The sequence below is a fragment of the Corvus kubaryi genome, unplaced genomic scaffold (assembly GCF_017639235.1).
Source record: "Corvus kubaryi isolate FWS band 111438036 unplaced genomic scaffold, C.kubaryi_AGA036_p1.0 37256, whole genome shotgun sequence".
NCBI lineage: Eukaryota > Metazoa > Chordata > Aves > Passeriformes > Corvidae > Corvus > Corvus kubaryi.
In genome coordinates, this window is record NW_024581076.1 from 8,729,969 (window position 1) to 8,747,804 (window position 17,836).

General features: G+C 40.8%; 1 protein-coding gene across 3 annotated transcripts in view; it reads right to left on the minus strand.

Moving 5' to 3' along the window:
• The window catches only part of SPATA13 (spermatogenesis associated 13), a 171,153-nt gene that overhangs the window by 134,681 nt on the left and 18,636 nt on the right, over positions 1 to 17,836 (minus strand). The window contains exon 1 of one of the 3 annotated variants that reach the window (XM_042023982.1): positions 12,829 to 13,154. The exons of 1 other annotated variant lie outside the window; for it this stretch is intronic. In XM_042023982.1, coding sequence (XP_041879916.1) covers positions 12,829 to 12,906 — 78 coding nt within the window. In that variant the 5' untranslated portion in view covers positions 12,907 to 13,154. Of the gene's footprint in view, positions 1 to 12,828; positions 13,155 to 17,836 lie in introns of those variants that run through there. One more of the 3 variants, XM_042023977.1, reaches the window with a different exon arrangement.

The following is a 17,836-nucleotide window of genomic DNA, read 5'->3' on the forward strand; positions in this document are numbered from 1 at the left end:
AAATATTAAAACACCCCTATGCATATATTCATCAGAATGCACCAAATGCTATAAAGGTCAGCATTTTCCCCCTCATGTTTTTGCCCCCTGATACCGTTTCTACTGTGGTTCATCACACTTCAGCCTGCAACTCTGAAGCAAGAGGTGAGTGCAGTAGGGTATCTGACCCTTTCCCTACACAACCATACAACTCCGGCCCAATTTGATAGGTTTATTTCATGGCAATATTGTAACATTCAAGCAATATCTTGTTTAGACTGCAAATCAAGTAATGTGCTGTAAGTAGACGAGGTGAGTTCACTTTTGCTTTCTTTTCCCCTATTCAACAGGCAATTGTTGTAAGTTTAAAACACAAAATGTGTTTTACAAACAGGAAGTTTTAAAGTATAAGGTGACACAGCCCGCAGTACCAAAACAGCATCATTCTTGCCTACTTGTGATGCTACCAAGCCTCTTATATAGATGGGTTTTACCTAGGAGCAAAACAGGACTTCCAGTGCTGCAAACAGCTCTTGTAGGCTAGTGCAGTAACAACAGCACCAGGGAATGGTTCATTAACCTCAAGGGGTTGCACTGACACAGCTACATTATAAACAACAAAGGTCTTCAGTGTAGATGGCACTGTAGGCTTCTACATCTCCTGTCCCGTTACTAGCTCCACAATTTCTGCTTCTTTATAAGGTCTGATTTCACACCTTTCTAAATGTCCCATGACAGTCAGGTTTAGAAGCACAAATGGTCCACCTGGGCATCCTAAAGCTGAAGAAGATCATCCCTTTATCTGGAAGAAGAGAATGGCCAAGAGATAAATTTCTAATCCCTTGTGAAGCCTTGTAAGCATATATGCTTACATCAGCCTCAGAGCTAAGGATTTTAAATTGCATTGCAGTTACTTTGTAACTTTAGAGTCTGGATCTGTGCTGCTCATCTGACCATGCTGTCAGTAAATCAAGGAATACTGTGGTCATGATAATTTTAAGAGGGTGCATCTGCACACATTCTGATTCTTTGGACTAGTCATTACCTCAGGGCTTCTGATAAATAAATAATAAAATCTCCCTTTTTGCCTGCCTAAAAGAATACAGAAGATCCTTTGTTATCTGCCTATACCTGTGGCTTTGTTTAGGAAATGGATCCATCTTAACTTGGTATTGAATTAGGTCTCAGAAGAGTGATCCAAAGCCTAGAAAGCTTCTCCCTGGATTTATAAGGCTTCATATTAAACCACATATGTCCAGAGCACAGTATCCTTTTACCAGCTGAGATATTCAACCCTGTGCCCATCAGAGGCCATGTAAGTTAATGTCAGAGGATTCCCTTCCCAGGTTAACTCTCTGTTTCAGAATTAAACTTTCAAATTACAATACTTTGCCAATGCATCTCACAACTGTTGAGATAAAAACTATTTTTCAGGATATATGAGAAAACAGAGCCATACTTCTGAGCTTTTTGAAATCCACATTAATGGTGATCACATGCTGTGCAGTGTATATCTGATTAACAGACAACTTCAAACAATTTTTGTGTTTGCAATAACTCTGATTGCCTTGGTGAAAACCTAATGAGTAGCCTGTTATGTTCTCCAAAGTTTTGTCTCAGTGTAATATTTGTGTTACTTTAGGCAGAAGGAAGTAATATCTTTGTAAGGATGAGTTTTCATGTGTATAGATAGACTTTTAAGTGAATTTCTTTAGCAATATTTGACATTACTTCTTTCTGCCTAGACCATTAAAACAGAAGTACTGGGAAATGCCGAAACAAACATTGGAAAAGGTCAGGCTTTCACAGCAAATTTCCATAATTCATTACAGATTCACTACACATGGACAGGCTGCAGTAAATTGTTCTGCTGACAAAACCGCAGAGCAAAATCAGTGGAATGATCTGCACTGCTCACAACACAAGGACAGCTATGAGATCTCTAATTGGGGAAAATTAATTCATCAGAAAAGTTCAGTCTGCAATCTTGGATTCTGAATTTTACAGTTGAAATTCTAAGTTATTCAGGTCGTGTTACTGAACTATACATGATGCTTTATGTCTACATTCTTCTAAATTATGGATTGGGTATGTTACAAATGGTACCTTCCGTTTAAAGCAAGAGTTATCTTGCAGTGTGTGCAGTGCAACTGAGAGGAGGAGACCAGCTTTCAAAATCAGCTGAATACTTTTCTGTACCCTGGCTAAAGCCAGGCTTTTGTCTTACTGCTTTAATGCTTTCACTCTGTTATTTCTTCACTTCAGAGTGGCATAAATGATTCCCTCTTGCTGCTGAGCTTTGGATGTAGAACTGGGCAGAGTCTCAAAGTCTGGAGATCATTTACTAAACCTACATCTCTTCAGACTGGCTAAACATTGGCACAAACAAGAGCATTAGTCACCCTCATAACTAATGGTCATTAGTAGCATTTTTAAGTTCAGAAACACAGCAGCTCAGATTATCCATCATTTGAGACAACCAGTCCTTCAGTTTCTGGACAAATGAATGGTGCATTGCTTACAGGTAGAAACGTCATTCTTCTGCTTTATAAATCTGATGTTTGACAATAACTAACCTGGGATCTGGGAATCTTTCCCACTCTTGCATCAAGGTCCATTCTCTGTCTGCATAATGAATGTTTGTTGAGATAACACTCAAATGTATACATATCATTGCCCCTCCAGGCCTTGAACTACCACACTGCTTTCACTGGTAAAATATGGTTAGGTGGGATCCACTGCCTGCCTATAAAGATGATGGAGAGACCAGGGTTTTTGGGTCACCTGCAGAGTATGCCAGGCCCATAGTTTAGAAACTGCAATGACTCTGTCTAGTAAGAGAGGGCTAAGCACAAACACAGGCCTTCCTAGCCTTGCTCCAGAAGTGAAAATACTATGTCTCTTAACCTAGACAGCTGGTCCTTATGGATCTTCTTTAATGAGACTCTTCAGCCATTAAAACCTGTAATTAGTGCCCCCTTAACCATTTTCCTGAAAAACACTGAGAGAAAATTGCAAAGACCTTTTATGCCTTACGAGAAATCAGTGGATATTTCAAGGACTCAGTAACTAAAGAGAATGTTGCATGATTAGTTTCCGGATGGTTAATGTTTTCTGTAATTCAGGGACAAACCCTGGTACAAAATCCTTTGAGTAATGGGCACTGGACCCACTGAGTGCTCTAGTTTCTTCTGAATACAGAGATTCATTGTGTTGAAGAGTTACTAGTTAATGGTTATAATAGTATACAATAATAGTGTTACTGGAACAGCTAATCTGAGTTCATAGAAGGCAAACAACTCCTGCAAACAGCTGAGCTGGCTGCTGCTTTCTAATACAGTGGTAAAGGTCGAAATGGCAGCTTTGAATAGAGAAGAAATGCTTGGTTTGATGTTGAACCAAAGAAAGTATCAAACTCTATATACTTTAATGCTCTTTAACAAATCCAAACTTGCAGACTACACATAGACACGTTACTGATCTTCCAAAACACAACTTCAGAGCCCTGGGGGAAGGAAGTAGCAGCCACAGTGTTAAATGCCGATGCAATGCCTTTGCTTTCAGGGTGAAGTAAAATGTTGGCACCTAAATGAAAGAGAACTTTTTCGTAAATGCCTGTTTATGTAACTTTCGGTCTACGTAAATCTCCTGTTAATGCATTGGGACCCTAAAGAGGTTTAAATGGCGAAAGCCGCTCAGCTTATCTTTGAGCTTACCTGGAGTCACAGTGTTCTTCCAGAGCTTTGTGATATTATTGCCCAAAGGATGGCAAGACAGAGAAGAGGTCACAAGAATTCTGTCACACCACATACGCTATACCCTGAGTTATGCACAGGCTCACTGTTTCATTCATTTTATCAAGCGATTTACCAACTTTAAATGGAAAATTTTTTGCTCACTCCAGTTCCCTCTTTCAAGCATGGCTTTTTTCTTCCCAGAACTATTTTACTGAAAGATGTGTCATGTGAGCAAGGCCAGCAGAACCCCTCCCTGCTACAGGATCCATGCAGCACCAGTGGGCCCCTTAGTTTAGTTCAACGTGGAAATGAGACAACAGATAATGGCAGAGAGGTGAAATATCCCAACATTAGACTGGGAAATAAGGAAAACAAGCAAGAATAAGTTAATAGTGGAGAATATTTGCTAAAATTCCACCTCATTTTTGCAGAGATTCAGCACTGCCTGCAACCCCTTTCAACCATATGGTTGTGAGAAACAGAGCCTGCAAAACTGGCTCAAGCCAAGCCTGAGGCTGGCCATTGGAGGCCAGTGTGGTGCTGGATAATGTTCAGAGCCATTAATTAATGAAATTCCATATGGAGTCAAACAACGGGACTTGGAGTGCATTTTGACAAATGTGTTGGATTCCTGAGTTCGTTAGCCTCATCATTCAGCTTGGGTGCTGGAAATCAGAGCCAAAGGAGACATAATGACCACTGATCCAATGTAACATCCTTACAGAGCTGCTTGCTGATCACTGTAGGATGTAAATCTCTCTTCATGAACATTAAGCAAATACCCAGTGCCACCAGCAATACAATCCTCTGAAATCCTCCCTTGGAAAGAGCTAGGTGTTAGGATGCTGATTTGATCACATCTAAACCATAGACAGACAATACTGCCTGGTCAAAGAGGACAGAGGGAGGGATGCTTAAAGACATGAAAGGAAGCAAATGGCATGGTCCTTCCAGAGAGTTAGATGTGCCTGTCTGTCACCTCTGTCCCTGAACGCAAAGTGCCTGTCTAAGGAAGCTGTTCCACCCGTCCTCTCTGATCACAGAGAGACCCCATGGCCAGTAGGAAGGACACATTCCTGTCTTGGTGTGATAATACTGAGACCTGAGGAAATCCACGCAGTATCCTGTATCCTGTATTTCCTAACCCTCAGGATCAGTAACAGCAGCAGAACCGGCACAGTATGATCCATGATCAACATGGATAAACTGACCTGTTTCCTTGGGAAGTGAGTGAATATTGCACTGTGGAACCTCAGTAACTGCCAGAGGCTCACAAAGGCAAAGGAACTACTTTTCCCCACTTGTAAGATTTTCAAGCTACAGTTTTCTCTCTGGCTCTCAGAGAGGACGTGTTGCCAGGAAATATTTTTTGTGAGAAGTGCTGTTATCGTCAATACAGCAGTAAAAGACAGTGCTAAACATTCCCTGCTGCTGAGACCAGTTTTGCAAAGACCACTGAGGTTTTTACTAGCCTGATTAGAATTTGCTGGCCTTAAAAGGAACTTAAACAGAGTACAGCTCAGGAAATATCTCTACCGCATGGTCACATTGGGAGTTAAATGATGTATGCAATATGTGTTTTCTCAACTGCCCACCCCCAAACAATTGGAGGTGCCCGTCCCTGCTGCAGAGGTTGCTGAAGTTCTTCTAAATCAGCAGGTAAATCACTCTGATTTACAGTATGGCATATTAAGATAAATTGATACATGTTTCTTTAATGCCCCAGGTTGTGATGTGACTCACAAGAGCTCTTATCGAAAGTAAAAAATGAAGCTGTCATCAGTCAGAACTCTTTCAGTGCCAGTTAATGTCATACAACCATTGCTTCTGAAAAAAGTTATGCTGACTTCAAAAAGGAGAGGGGGGATGGACACAATTTAATGCTTAGATTGTATAAACATCACATCAGAGTGCTCTCTTTAGAGGAACTCTGGGTCTCACTCATCCCTGCACCATCTCAGTCTCATTTCTCACATGTCTTCTGTCATGTCTGAACTAAACCAGAAAGCACTTTAGGCCAGGACTATGTCTTTTAATATTTTGTAAAGCATTTAGGATGCTTTTAATTGCACTAAGACAATGGATACTGTATAAAGAGGAATGAATTACCACTGCTGTGGAAGATGATTTCTACATGCTGCCCCAAGTTTGCAACTGCTCATTTTTTAACAGTAATAGTGAGAAGACCTTCACATATTGACTAAGTGATTTATAATACCCCAGTACTACTATGACTACCAAGAGCCAAACATCTGCACTGGAACAGAAACTGAATCCCATGGGGAAAACACATAGCCACTCTATAATTTCATAACGTATTCTCATCAAGATCAGTGTTTCACATAAATTTTATTCTTTTTGGTCAGAATCCAAAACTTCTACAAGACAAATCCCAAACTTCCCCCTTACACATGCCTCTTTGTTTTGGTGCTGCGCCATCATATTTTCTAGTCTCCATAGAGCTTGAAACAACCCTTCTTTGTGTACAACAAGAACCTTGCAATTCCCACTTGCAGTTTACTGGCTTTCTAGTCATCCTGTCCGGTGACAAATTTCAGTTCCCTTTTGCTCTTTCCCACCTTTTTCTTACCCAGATTAATCAAGACCTCTGACCTCCTTTCCTAATACGTCATCAGGCCAGTAAAGGATGACTAAAGGTAGAGCTGATGTTGACTAGTAAATACAGAAAATTTGGGTGTAATATTTGAAACAGTGGATGTCCATCAGTATGTGTATTGGGAGAGCAAATGTGATCAAACAGAGGTGTGACTTCACAGTTTTGACAATAGCTTTCTGTATGGCTGTGTTTAGGCTGCGGTTCCATGATGGCATATCTAACAGTATAAAATGGATTTCATCAGGCTTGAGAAGGTGACTGCAGTTCAGACAGATTAAATGCACTACACAGGAGATAGTTTAAGCTCTGTAATGGTTTCATCCTTCTATGAAGGCTTTATGATGGCTGTGGGAGGCAGATGTTCCTTGATCTAGCATAAGAACAGAAATGTGCAGACAGATTGTACCTGATTGGGCATAAAGGCTGACAGTACAAAATAGATTCATCAATGGTTTTGAACAAATTTGAATGAGCAGTGAGTTAATGTTAAATCAAATCTTGGCTTCAGATGGCCACGGCATTTCTCATGAAACGTGAGGGTCCCTGAAGGCAGATTTACCATACTGCCAAACCATGACATTCAAAATACTGTCACATGCCCTCTTTCAGTTCTACCTCTGTCAAATTACATTGTGAGATTGACTAATGTCCAGGCCTTTCCCAGCATATCTCCTTGCCAAATGATATGGGCCAAAAATTCCAAAGCAAAATTTTGGATTGTGCCTGAACTGATTGATCATCACCTCTGTCAAGGGCATAGCTCTGGGAGACAAGTGTTGTCACACTGGGAGGACTTTGTACCCTGCACATGAAGTTCAACACAATATAACACCCCTGACTGATGCCAATGGAGCTAAAAGGACTCAGGCCAGCTATACCTGCCAAAGACACAGAAGTATTTACGTATTTTGAATAGTTGCAAGAAAATAGGAGGATTTAAGGCCAAAGGAGAATCCTGACAGCTTCAGCTGAAATCCTCAGGTAGGGGGCATAAGCACTGACAGAGGTGCAGCCAGTCCCATTTGCGTTCTGCACTGCTTTCTAGATCAAGTCATCCTGTGAAAGGAGCAGCATAACAGTGTAACTGATTTCCTTCCTTTCTATTCTAAAAGCTTAACCAATAAAAGTTTTCTGGCTCAGAATATGGTAAGCACTGGAGAAGGAGTAATTTTTATACCTATAAAAAGCCATTGTCTAGTTTTAAATTGCATTTAGACTATTTTTTTAAAAACTTCCAGTAAATAAGCATAGAAATAAATTTCAGTATGCAGTCAGGCAACTTTTAGGATTTTAGTCATCAAACACTTATTGATGGAGAAAAGAGCACAAAGGAAATGCTTCCCAGAAACTGCTTATGGAATTAAACAGTCTTTGCTTGAAGAAGCCAAAGAATTTCAAATCTTCAGTAAGGTAGTTGAAAGGAGTGGTGGTACAACTGAAAACAGTAGAGGCAAAAAATATCCAATGATTTGCCACAAATAGTTTGCCCAGATCTATGCTGTACTATCTTATAAGTGAAGAGACATTTCCTTATGGGAATTACACCACAGTTTAGCAGCTTGTGCTTTATCCTGTCCCTCTCTGCTTTCTCTGTCTCTCATTTCAGTAGTTGTTATTTTAGCTGTTGTCATTAAAAAGAAACTGAGAAGTTGCTGCCATAACAAGCCATTGGAATGAGAAGCATACAGAAGAGAGTGAGAGAAAGTGATAATCAACAGCCCGTATCAAATATAAAAGAACTAGAGTGGTACAGCTCACAAAACCCCCAAATAAATGGCTAGAAACTCCCTTTAGTAAAAATACCCATCCTGAACTTTCCATGTCTTCAGTACAAAGGGTCAACATACACGGGCAGAGCTGACCCAGAGCAGTTTCAATTTTATCATGACTCTCTGAATGTTGTTCATTTGCTACATTGCAAATAATGGTCCCTTTTTGTCACCACGAGAACAATAACAGTGACACCAAAATGCTTCTCATGCCATTCAGAGCAAGTCACTGCAGTGAATTTGTTCCGACCTCTACTTAGTTCTTCTGTCCCGAATGCAGCAATATTTCCGTGGTTTCCGTGATTATCCTCCTTGTTCCGAGTTGCACAACTACTTTGTTTACAGCTTATTTCTTCTAGCTGGAAACAAATGACTCCGATGAGGCACCCCGGCCCTTTCTCATTCACTGAAGCCCAGGCGGAGCTCGCAAGGAAGGCGATGTTTGCTACCATCTGCTGGTGAACTACAGTTGGGGCCCGAAGGAGCATCACAGACTTGATTTTATGCATTATTTGAACTCTTAACAAGAATCTGCTGATCCATTTGAGAAATATTCACGTAAGGGTTTGGTAGGGGGCTAAGAAAATACTGACGTTTTTGTTGAGTGGCAAAAGCTAGCAAAGGAGGATGTGCTGAACATAACAAAAAATAATCAGAGAGAGAGAGAGAGAGAGAAAGGGATTTAAGTCCTCTGAGAATGTGCAAATCTGTGCTAGGAAGAACTTTGAGGAGACATGTAGAGCTGTAGAATTCCCAGAAATATAATGACAGGAAGAAAACCTTGATCTATTATCATGGCTCAAAGTAATAAATCTCTGAGACTGTTGCTAGAAATAATAGTAAGTCATCACTTCAAAAAGTACTTACTTCTATGGCAGTAGCTCCCAAATTAGGCATCAAAATCCCAGACTTGTCACTGTGAAGTGGTATTTAACATTAGTAAGACAAGCATTCGGGGTCACAGCTTGTTACAGGACTCTGAATATCGCATAGCGGGAAAGGACTTTGTTAACCTCCTTTGGGGTGCATCCAAAAGTGACAAATATACAAGATGTGAGTCCGCACTCACAAGCTGGGAAAATAAAGAGATGTGTCACATGTGCTTGTGAACCTTGAACAAAGTTCATAGAAGCTGATGTACAGGTATCTGGTGTATATATTGGAATACTCTTTAAAAGCAAAGTGGAAAAAAAAAAAGCATTTAAAATGAAGGCTGAGAGCAATAGAAGTTTCTGAATTTTTTTTCAGGGAATTTAGACTTGGAAGTGTTTAGCAGCTCTATATTTAACAGTTAGAAACAGTTACTCTTCAAGGAGAAATGTATTGTTCTATAAGCTGAAAACAAGGCCCAAGTAAAGAACAAACTGAAATTCTTCCCCAAAAGTTCTGAGCCTCCTCATTTCCATCACCTCCGCAGCTTTAATAGGATCTGGGGAGCTAACCAGTTCCTTGGACCAATGCAAGGCCTTACAGAGAATTCAACCCCAGAGTAATCCATTACAGTATGTGCCATATTCATGCTGTCCTCCTGTTGCAGTGCTCTTTCATGTGCCATCACATGAGGATGACATTTGACACCACATTACTGTCCTTCTGCTCATGGTCTGGTCCTTTGTTCTCATGCACTAATTCCATAGATCGGCCTGTTTCTGTTTGTACTGTATTTATTACAGTGGTTTTCAATGCTGGGGGTGTATTTAGGAGCCTTGACAACAAAGTAAGAACAGACTGTTCGCTAATGTGCACTTACACTTGCTGAACAGAGCAGACAACTGTAGCTCTATGCAAGTCTAACTGAGGTTCCTAAGGCAGCAACAGGGGAGGTTAATCTGAGCCAGAAAAGCTGCGTGCTGCTGCCCGCTTCCCACGCCTCCCACCCTACCTCCCCACCAGTCCTTTTCAAGCTGAAGCACTGTGTTCAGCTTGCCGCAGAAAGAAAATGAACACTGAGCCCCTGATTTTTCTGGTTTCCTTATCACAGATATTGCCCACTTCGTAAGATTTGAACATTGTTCCCACATCCTTAGGGAGGAGTTTACATCATTATTTCTTAGCAGCCTTCCAGGCGACAGGTCCCTGCCCCAACGGCTGTAACTGCTGGGGAGACAGGGCCATTGTGCAGCTTTCCAAAGTTGGCAACAATGCGCGTTCAGCTTGGGCTCCAACCGACTGCAAAGCCTCCCCCAGCTCATTTATCTGTCCATGTCAGGGAGATAAAGTGCAGCATCAATTGGCAAGAAAGCCCTGAGTTAGGCTGATCCCCATCGAGTGAATTTCCTGGCCTTGAATAGAAAGCCACAAACCAGCAGTTTTTGCTGCTTTCCCCCATACAGTTCAGATGGGATTCAACAAAGCCGAATCACCAGTAGTAAATCAATTGGATTCAAGCATAGCTAAGCCTCCCTAAGCGAATACACTCTGTAACTAAATCTGCTGGTACCCTGTGAATTTGAATTGCATTTATCTAAGCAGCATGTTTTCTGTTCACAGGTTAGGAAATGAGTGGTAGGAGTTTGTAGTGTATCAATAGCTGCAGGATCTTTTTATCTGCTCTTAAAGCCAGGTACAGGAGACAAAGAGGCACAAGACAGGACTCCCCAAATGTTAGCAGCAACTGAAAATGCAACAGTAATTCAAGTGAGCGAAACCTGAAAAGCCCTTTGAAGAGGGATTCTGGCCTAGCTGATACCAACTGCAGTCTGATTTTTATAGCCCACGCACATCTCAGATTACTCAGCCCTCTGCTCTGCTGACCAGCTACACACCTGAAAACAGATCAGGAAGTACCAGCAGCCCATTCTCTAAGGAGCAGGGAAATAAGCGGAGGCAGACTGACACAAAGAGGTGAGAAAGAGCAGCCCAGTCCCCTCCTCCAGGCTTTATAATAAAGATGCTCATAGTTTATAGTAGTGATCCTTCTTCCTTTGGCTTTCAGGCATTGGTGCCTGTGTGAACAGCCATGTTCAGCTCTGAGCCTTTTGCACTTGTCAACTTGAGCCCTTTTCAGCTGTCACTTCCCTCTAGCTGTCCCATGTCCATAACCTCCCCCACTTCTAATTAAACTACTTTTTACAAAACAATGTACTGCAAAAACAGTGGGGCTTATGCCCTACAGACTGAAACGTCTGGAGCAGGAGTACTGTCTTTTTTTCATTAAAATATCATAGAAATTAATATTTTACAGATAATTTAAATAGGCCAAATTACAGATAATTTAAATAAACTTTTCACCAATATTTCTAATCAGAAATTAATTTCTAAGAGAAACAAACACTGCATAGCACAGGGTAGAAACATAACAATTTGGGACAGAACTTGCTCTGTTCCTCCCAGCACCAAGACACCTTCTACAGAGCTGCCACCACATCCTGGTCCCACCACACCATGCAAGATTCATCTGCTGGTCATGCTGTGCTATGTGGAAAGGCAGAACATCTTAGCATTATCTGTGGACTGGGCCATTTACTCTTGAAGAAAAAGACTTAGCATTCTGAAAGTAGACATCTCTGTCCTACCTCCTACAGCAGGAGGATGTGACCTCTTTCAGTTTCAAAGGATTTGAATTAACTTGCAATACCAGTGCTGTTCTGGCTGACACAAGGACATAAGCAAAGTAAGGTTGGGGAAACAGTCTTTCATTAGCCTCCTACTGTCAAAATGGAAGGCTTGTGCACCTGAAACCACGTCAGACTTTTTCCAGCTGTAATAGCTGGCTGATAAAACATACATACTCCCTCCACAAAGCTTTCTCTAAATTAACTTTGCATTACTTACGTAAGCGCTACTGCAAAGCCATCTCGTCTGCTGGCTTGGCATCCCGTCTTGTTTTTTCATACAATTGTGCCCACTTTCTTACATGTTTTTTATTTAGTTCATCAATAAATGTACTACATTTTATGAACTTCACTGTACTACAGCTTCTTTTAGCTTTTACTTTTAAATATTTACTTATGTTTGTGCATTGCACATATCAAAGAAGGGAAGGGAAGGGAAGGGAAGGGAAGGGAAGGGAAGGGAAGGGAAGGGAAGGGAAGGGAAGGGAAGGGAAGGAACCTGTTCCCATCTCATCCTGGCAATGCTAGTCTCTTCAAAACAAGGTGGGAACATTTGTTTCAAGGAAGTGAAGATCTGAACTGAACTGATGGATGGGAGAAGGAGCTGATGTGCAAAGCATTTCTGACTTCTGCCAAATTATTGTCATGCATTGAGTATTATCATGCATCTAAGGGGTATTTTTTAATTTTAATCTCTCATTATAGAGATGCATTGTGTTCTAACTTAGCATAGCATGGTACATATTTCACAAATCCTTGGAATCCCTAAATTATCTTGAAAGCTCTCCTCAAGAATCTTGAAAGCTCTCCTCAAACAGTGTCCCTTCCTTACAGAAATGAGTAGCTTATGTTTATATGTCTCACTAGATTTGCTGTTAATATAAGTAAGTGGTATTTCCAGACCAGAATAAGGAAAATTACTATGAATTTGGCTATTTTTAAAGTCAAATGAGAACAGCTTTAAAAGGCAACAAGTAAGCTGTTCTCCAGAATGAGATCCATTTAGTCTAATTCCAAGCAGTTGTGCATATGCTGCATTGCAGTGCAATTCCCTTAAAACATTATTGCTCCCCTTAAAACTTCTCAAGCATGGCCTAAGGTTGGGAAAAATGCTCAGAAGCACATTTTATGGTGCCATCAACCTTTTTTACTTTAAGCATATCTGAGCTTACCTTCCATGTGGCCGAGGGGCAGGCTGCCAAGGTGAAGGTAACTTTCTCTGTCACTACATTGAAGGTGACACGAAACATGGTTTGTATTCCAGTGGCCTCAGACTCAGGGTAGAATTCTTCAGTGACGGTCACACTGCTCACTTGTGTGCATGCTGCGGGCTTCTGTCACACTGCAGTATACATTCAGCTAACCCATAACGTTGTGATCGAAGCTGAAGCCTGAAACAGCTGTAAGGGTCCAGCTTTTCCCAGCAGCCTTGCTCCTGTGTGTCAGGACTAATCAGATTAGCAGGTCTTACTTGTCTGAGTTGGGACTAACAGGTTAGCAGAACAGTTTGAGTGGGGGAAGGGAGCAGTAAATAAATCAAATTAGGGCATTTACTAAGCAGCTGAGATTTCCTTCCTGCTCGCCTTTGTCTCTTTACAGGACTCACACAGAGTCAGGACAATGCACCACAAAAATGCAGCTTTGTTTTAGAACAGCTCTTTGTATAGGAGAATTTCTCTAACTTTGCCTTGATTTGATTTGTTTTTGATTGCCAGCAATCACCAAGGGGAGAGCTCTCCCAGAGCGGCCTGGATGTCATGCAGATAAACAAGTCTCAGACAGAAAAGGCATGTATTGTGCTTTTTTCATCCCACACAACCCACCAAGGCAACACACTGGCTGTGCCAAGAGATCAGTCACACACTCTGTTCTGCACAGTACTAGATAACAAGATTCACAGATGGTCTAATCTGAAGACTAGGACAAAAAGGTCAAAGGGACAGGACAGGACAGGACAGGAAAGCTACGACCTTGTGATCCTCAGCCTGCTTCAGAGTACATTTTCCACATCTTGAGGCAGATTTACCCTCATGAAAAGGAAAATCCAAGAGAAGAAAGGAAAATGGAAACTACATATAATAGCCACAATTAAGAGTGTTTGCATGCATTGACTGTGCTACAGGACGTGGGAGATGCTACACAAGGGAGACACTTCCCTCATAGGCACAGCAGAGGCACTCGGCTCTCACTGACACCATCACATCATAGCACCATCATGTAAAGAACAGACTTAGTTTGGGTAACTTGTCTCTTATGTGTATTTATCTTTTCAAAAATAGGTCTCTAGTTCATTAGTCACCTAATTTTCTCCCCTGCCAATAGAGCAACATAGGTGGGACCAACTGCCTCTGAAACTGCCTCTTTCTCAGCACTGCTTGAAGGAGGGAGTGTATGTACTGACATTTCAGAACGCTGACGTGACTTGAGGTTAATACTGAAAACTTATACTGAGTGTTGAGACCGAATTCAAAGATGCATTGACTTTCTCCTACTTGCTCTGTGGGTCTGGTTTGTGACTCTAGACAGATGCTTGCTACTGAATGAGGAGGCCATCAAAATGTCCTGAATATATTTCCTTCTACTAGTCAGTAACTGCACCACGAGTAACAAATTTGCAATACTGGAAAGAGGCCAGACTATGAACCCTTTATTCTTGCCAACAAATACCTTCTCATACAAAAGTTGCACTGACATTGGATGGATTAGACTCACCAAGGGGAGTCGTAAGTATATTGACAATCTGATGCGGTAAAAATTCATTTATTCCAATAATCTAAGTCCTGTGGCCAGAAGAAGCCAAGCACCGTGCAAGAGCTAAGGAATGCTCCAAACCTGTAGATGACAGCATGTAGCTGGATTCCTGTACATTATTGCCTGCACTGGCAAAAATTAAGCCCTCAGTGTATAGAGGGTACAAAAGCCACATCACATAACCATTATTTGAAATCCTAACAAAGCAATCCCGTAGCTCAACTCCCAGTACCAGGATCCTTTCCAAGAAGTCCAACAAACCAACCAGCCAGTGTCCAATTATCCTCAACTTCTGAATAAGACAGAAAAGTAGAATTTTGTAGGGACATACATAGGCATAGAAATCTGATGCACATTTTAAAAGGACAGAACAATGTATGCTGCCACTTCAGCCAGGTTTAACTGGACAGACAGAAGTCATCTGTTTCCTGTGATTAGGTCATAAGGGAGCCTTGTTATTTTCATTAAGATAAAATAAGATTAATCTTCCTCTAAATAATATACTGATAGTAACATATTTGTGTATTTCTAAAGAAACTCGTGCACAGTGAAAGGTGTTTCTTTCCACAAATGACTTCTTACTGTCTCCCTTCATTTACTTGTCTATTTAGGTTCTTTAAGGATTATTTAAGCACCAGTTTGATGTCAGAGAGGCAAAATAACATGAAGTGTCTTCTTGCTCTAATTTAGTAGAAGCTATTTTTTTTTTTCTTTAAGATACAGGTTTATGGAGAATTTAAAGGAGAAAGTTTTCTTTGTGAGAAAAGATATATTTCCAAGACTGGAAACTGTCTTCTGAGTGCTAATGATGCTGTTGTTTCTATGAGATACAGCTGTTGCAGAAAGTCAGGCTCAGGGTGAGACAGGTCCTCTGGTAGTTTGTGCCACAATGACAGAGAGCTCTGGGGATGAAAATCCATAGCATGACAACATGTGGTTTTTTGGCTGATATGGTCCTAGTGCCCACTGTGCTGCTGAGCACAGATTGGTGGTTGTTTCTCATTTTAATCAAAGCAACAGCCCCATAACTCCAGAAAATGTCAATAGTCAGGGTACAAGGTCATTACAGATGCATAGCTGAATCTAACTAGTTCCCACTTCCCAAGAAAAAGAACACAGGGCATGTTAAACTGTTTTTGGAAGAAGACATCTCTGTGAGATACTGCTACAAAAAAAAAAAGCAAAAGCATTTATAAATTTATAAAGAGTTTTTGACACAAAACTCATTGCCTATAGTACCCATTCTTTGTAATCATTTTCCAACTGTCTTTTCCTAGATCTCAATCATACAGATTAAATCTCAGATGGGAACAACCTTCAATTTCCACCTTTGCACAGCATAGTATCTAACACAAGATCATCATGTCTGAAAAAAGCTACTGGACATTATCAAGGCACAAAAAACAAAGAGCAAGCCCAACATATGAAACCTCTAAAATACATATATTCTGTCCAGTCAATAGACCTTTTCTTGCTTTCCACACCACTATCCTTCAGTTCCTCACTGCTCCTTTCTCTCCTGTTACTTTATTATGTATATTTTTCATGTCTAGTTACCATTTGCACTGTAAGCTTCCCAGAGCAATATTTGATTTATTCTATGTACACACCCAGACTTATGCCTGAGTACTAGCAGAGCGTCTTGAGAACAAGTACATTATAAAGTAAGAAAGTCAACATAAATAAAAGCCAGTGCTGAGATCAGTCAGCCTCAACCACTGCCTGCAGGTCTTTAGAAAAAGTTATTCCTCAGACACATTTTTACCATGTGTCAATCCAAAGACATGCATAATACAAGTGTTTAAAACAAATATTCTTTTAATATGCTGGAAACACTGACTTACCAAATTGTATAGTGCATTCCAACTTGAAGCTTAGTGACAAATGGCATTTTATTAATTAAGCATTAATTAAGCATTAATTTAAATATTCATTCAAAGCTACACACACAGACACGCAGAATGCACCACCCTCAAACAATCATCACAAACTTTCAGGCTGCTGTCAGACAGAAAAAGGTGTAAATGGAAGACAGGCCAAAGCAAAATAATATTTTTTCTATTAGTGTAAGGGGTTTTGGTCAAATATAAAGGGCAAACTCATAGAAGGTGGGCTATAAATCTCATGCCTCATTTTATGAATCTGATCATGAGACACAGTAAATAGTGGCACATCTTCATATCACCTCAGAAGACACTTAACCTGTGGCCAGTGCATTTTGATTGCCAGTCAGCATGGATAAGAAAAACTTCGGGTTTTGTTTATCCTTATGGACATTGCCATTAACTCTCCAGCGTTTTTCAGGTCTGTTAGCCTAACATCTCTGAGCTGTGACATAATGGAAAACAGCAGGTTCCACACTCCGTGGAAAAATGTGTGGGTAAACCTGCCTCAATAGATTTCTCATCTCTTTGGATCTTAAACCCTGTAAAATCAGTTTTGATTCTTCAGTACAGTGGATCAGAAAAAGATGCAGACCCTAAATGAGAATCTGCTCCTTGGCTTGATTTCCAAGGAAGACAGTGTGCCTGCTCTGTTATCCTACGGGTTGCCCTGCTGTACTAGGAGTTCCTACTTTGAAGGAAAGGCTTTTTGAATTCAATAGCTCCTTCTGGTGGTCTGAAAGAAATCGCTTCATTACAGTCAGCTCACGGTAATGCAGGATCAATGCACAGTTCATTCAGTAAATCATACGTATCAGCAACAGCTAGAAATTATGCCATGAGTAAAACAAACATTGAAGTTATGATTCAAGAAATATGTCATGCCAACTATATCCTCCATTACTGTCATAAAGGAGACAAAGGTTCTAGGAAATCCTCCTTTCCTCCCATTCCACCACAATATTGCTGCAAATTTTGTTTTATATGGTAACTAAGGAAACATGAAGAAAAGCAATTGAATGCAAACTGGCAGAAGTCACAAATCTGGGCTACTGGCCCAGCAAGTTTAAGAGAAGCTCCTAACGAAGTATTTGGCAAAGCACATCTCAGAGCCAGTGGTTCTGATTTTGAACCAATGATCAAATTTAAAGAGAGGGATTTGATCCCAGACTTGCTCTAGCAATAGGAATCTGCTAGCAGTAGGAATGTGCATGTGCTCAAGGACACCACCTTCAAGAGGGAAGAATGCATTGCAAAATCTCTGATCAACAGACTTTGAGATGCTCAAGAGCTTTTCATTGTTTTCTTTTCCCCTTCAGAATGTCCAGGGTTAAGACATATACTATCTTCTCTTAGACACACCTCTTAAAGAGTAACAACCAGAGAGCATTTGCAAGGATTGCATCCTGTCCCAGCCAGTCTCAGTAACACTGCATCATTCCCCAGCTCTACAAACAAAACATTCCCTTGAGAGCTCAAAGCAGCAGTCCCCAGCCTTGGGTCTAAACGGTGCATTGTTCTTAATTAACAAAAGTCACTGGCAGGG